This window comes from Tachyglossus aculeatus, unplaced genomic scaffold (genome assembly GCF_015852505.1).
Source record: "Tachyglossus aculeatus isolate mTacAcu1 unplaced genomic scaffold, mTacAcu1.pri scaffold_1_arrow_ctg1, whole genome shotgun sequence".
Lineage (NCBI taxonomy): Eukaryota > Metazoa > Chordata > Mammalia > Monotremata > Tachyglossidae > Tachyglossus > Tachyglossus aculeatus.
In genome coordinates this window covers 4,966,382-4,970,433 of record NW_024044915.1, presented here as the reverse complement: position 1 = coordinate 4,970,433, position 4,052 = coordinate 4,966,382, and the positions used below count along the sequence as shown (strand labels likewise).

General features: G+C 53.3%; 1 protein-coding gene across 1 annotated transcript; it reads right to left on the bottom strand.

Moving 5' to 3' along the window:
• Window positions 1-3,056: 3,056 nt before the first annotated feature.
• On the bottom strand, window positions 3,057-3,995 carry LOC119923506 (olfactory receptor 1D2-like). Its single transcript, XM_038742880.1, has one exon. It carries the CDS (start codon window positions 3,993-3,995, stop codon window positions 3,057-3,059), a length of 939 nt encoding a protein of 312 aa, XP_038598808.1.
• Between the last annotated feature and the right edge of the window lie 57 nt (window positions 3,996-4,052).

The window sequence follows — 4,052 nt, the reverse complement described above, 5'->3', positions numbered from 1 at the left end:
GACTGTGAGCCCACTGTTGGGTAGGGACTGTCTCTATGTGATGCCAATTTGTACTTCCCAAGCGCTTAGTACAGTGCTCTGCACATAGTAAGCGCTCAATAAACACGATTGATTGATTGATTGATTGAAGGCCTCCTGGAGAAGGTGAGCTCTCAGCAGGGCTTTGAAGGGAGGAAAAGAGCTAGAGAGCTAGGAAGAGAAGCAGCATAGCTCAGTGGAAAGAGCCCGGGCTTTGGAGTCAGAGGTCATGGGTTCAAATTCCGGCTCTGCCAATTGTCAGCTGTGTGACTTTGGGCAAGTCACTTAACTTCTCTAGGCCTCACGTTTCTCATCTGTAAAATGGGGATTAAAATTGTGAGCCCCCCGTGGGACAACATGATCACATTGTAACCTCCCCAGCGCATAGAACAGTGCTTTGCACATAGTAAGCACTTAATAAATGCCATCATTATGTTACAGTTTGGTGGATGTATGGAGGGAGGGCATTCCAGGCCAGAGGTAGGATGTGGGCCAGGGGTCGATGGCAGAACAGGTGAGAATGAGGCCCAACGAGGAGGTTAGCGGCAGAGGAGTGGAGTTTGTGGGCTGGGATGTAGAAGGAGAGAAGGGAGGTAAGGTAGGAAGGGGCTAGGTGATGGACAGCTCTGAAGCCGAGAGTGAGGAGTTTTTGCTTGATTCAAAGGTTGATGGGCAACCAATGGAGATTTTTTAGTAAGGGAGTGACATGCCCAGAGCGTTTCTGTTCAAAGATAATCTGGGCTGCAGAGTGAAGTATAGACTGAAGCAAGGAGAGACAGGAGGATGGGATGTCAGAAAGGAGGCCGATGCAGTAATCCAGTTGGGATAAGACGAGAGATTGAACCAGGAGGGTAGTGGTTTGGATGGAGGGAAAGGGCAGATCTTGGCAATGTTGTGGAGGAGAGACAGGCAGGTTTTGGTGTTGGATTGGATGTGAGGGTAAATGAGAGAGCAAAGTCGACGATGATACCAAGGTTGCGGGCTTGTGAGATGGGAAGGATGGTAGTGCTTTCTACAGTGATGGGAAAGTCAGGGAGAGGACAGAATTTGGGAGGGAAGATGAGGAGCTCAGTCTTGGACATGTTGAGTTTAGATGGCGGGCAGACATCCAGATGGAGATGTCCTGAAGGCAGGAGGAGAGACGAGCTTGGAGGGAGAGAGAGAGAACGGGGTGGAGATGTACATTTGGGTGTCATCAGTGTAGAGATGATAGTTGAAGCCATGGGAGCGAATGAGGTCACCAAGGGAGTGAGTATAGATAGAGAACAGAAGGGGACCAAGAACTGACCCTTGAGGAACCCCAACAGTAAGGGGATGGGAGGAGGAGGAGGCACCTGCGAAGAAGACTGAGAATGAATGCCAAGAGAGATAAAAGGAAAACCAGCAGAGGACGGAGTCTGTGAAGCCAAGTTTGGATAGCCTGTTAAGGAGAAGGGGATGGTCCATAGTGTCGAAGGCAGCTGAGAGGTCAAGGAGGATTAGGATAGGGTAGGGACCATTGGAGTTGGCAAGAAGGAGATCATTGGTGACCTTTGAGAGGGCAGCTTTGGTGGAGTGTAGGGGACAGAAGCCAGTTGGGAGGGGGTCTAGGGGAGAGTTTGAGTTGAGGAATTCAAGGCAGCGAGTGTAGACAACTCTCTCTAGGAGTTTGGAAAGGAAGGGTAGGAGGGAGATAAAGGGGCAGTGGGGTCAAGAGAGGTTTTTTTACGCTGGGGAGACGTGGCCACGTTTGAAGGCAGAGCAGATGGAACCAGTGGAGAGTGAGCGTTTGAAGATGGAAGTTAAGAAGGGGATGAGGGGAGGAGGGAAGGGGAGAGAGTTTTCATAAGAAGAGAGGGAATGGGGTCTGAAGCACAGGTGGATGGGGTGGCACTTGAAAGGAGGGAGGAGATCTCATCTGAAGATATTGCTGGGAAGGATGGGAAAGTAGCAGAGAAGGTTGAGAGCAGGGGGGATGGAGAAGGGGGAGGGGTGACTTTGGGGAGCATAGACCTGATGGTGTTAATTTTCCTAATGAATTAGGTGGCCAGATCATTGGTGGTGAGAGATGGAGGAGGGGGAGGAACAGGGGGCCTGAGGAGGGAGTTAATTGTCTAGAACAGCTGACAGGGGTGATGAGAGTAAGTGTCAATAAGGGAAGTGAAGTAACTTGCCCAAAGTCACACATCTGACAAGTGGCAGAGGAAGGATTAGGACCCATGACCTAAACTAATCAGGTTAGACACAGTCCCTGTCCCGCGTAGGGCTCAAAGTCCTAATTCCTATTTTACAGTTGAGGTAACTGAGGCCCAGAGAAGTTAAGCGATTTGCCCAAGTTGACACAGCAGACATGTGCGGAGCTGGGATTAGAACACAGGTTCTTCTGACTCACAGGCTTGCGTTCTATCCATCAGGCTATAATTAGGTTGAAGATGAACACAGTTAATGTTGCTCTGTCGACTCCATGTTAGGGATCCTGGCATGCTGTGGGTCGTCTTCCTGTGAGCAAAACATCAGCTAGAGCCTCCAGGAAATCCTCCCCCAACTAAGGTGGTTGAGAAGGCACAGGCAGGCCAGAGCCGGGGATCTGTGAAGCTCTGCCCTCCAGGACTCTCCCCGATATTCCCCACCTCTGGTCCACCTCCCAGAGGGACACAGCAGTGGGAATCCCTGGAGATGGATGGCAACGGGCCCACTGGCTTTGCCTATCAGGTAGATGTTTGGAGAGGTGGGGCTAGGGCCTTTGTTACAGCCGGGAGACACCAGAGACCCTGAACAAGACCCACATGCTGGCAACGGGCCGCAGGTCCCTGGTTCCCAAGAAAGCAGCTTGGTGCAGGGAAACTGCAGTCCACATGTCCACCCTGAGCTTCCCTCCATCCTCCCCCATTCAGAGGACTCGTGGGTTGGGGTGTTTTGCCCCCTAGCCTGGGGTTCCCCTTGGGGAGAACCAGAAGCCAGACAGGGAGGGTCATGGCCACAGGGCCAGGAGGGGAGATGAGCTGATTCAGGCAGAGTCACGGGTGCGGGAGGAGCCAGGCCCTGGGCCCGGTGTCCCCTCACTGCAGGAAGGTCGCTCTCCGGAGGATGAGCTTTCGCAGTGCTTGGTGTAGATCATGGTTCCGCAGGCTGTAAATGAAGGGGTTGAGCAGGGGTGTCACCACCGCATACAGCACCTTGGCCACAGTGTCCTGGACGGAGTAAGTAGACAGCGGTTGTATGTAGACCCCAAACAGCGTCCCATAGAAGAGGGAGACCACGGTGAGGTGGGAGCCGCAGGTGGAGAAGGCTTTGAACTTGCCTTGGGCCAAAGGGACTCTGGCGATGGCAGTGGCGATGCGGGCATAGGAGACCAGCACGAGCAGAAAGGGAGCGATGAAGAGCAGGGAGCCTGTGGCAAGGAGCATGACCTGGTTGAGGCGAGTGACAGAGCAGGACAGCCGCAGCAGTGCGTACATCTCGCAGAAGTTGTTCCCGACGACCCGGGATGCACAGAAGCTCAAGGTGTTCATGAGGGCCGTGTGGGTCAAGCCGTAGAGGACAGACAGAGTCCAGCACACGGTCAGCAACAGAGCACAACGTCCAGGGCTCATGACCGTGGTGTAGTGCAGAGGGTGACAGATAGCCATGTAACGGTCATAGGCCATCACTGTCAGGAGGAGATTATCCAGGGCAACTAAGGACACCAAGAAGTACAGCTGGATCAGGCAGCCGGTGTAGGAGATGGCTGGACTGCCGGTCTGCATGTCGACCAGCATCTTGGGGACGGTGGTGGAGGAGAAACAGATGTCGACCAGGGACAGGTTGGTGAGGAAGAAGTACATGGGGGAGTGGAGGTGCGAGTCGGCACTGATGGCCAGGATGATGAGCAGGTTCCCTCCCAAGGTGACTAGGTACAGAACTAGGAAGAGCGCAAAGAAGAGCCGCTGCTGCCCTGGGTCACTGGACAGGCCCAGCAGAATGAACATCGAGTCATCCGTCTTGTTTGCTGAGCCCATGTTCTCGAAGTGTCTACGGATAGGAGAAGGGAGTTAAAATCTCTCCTGTTCATTAAC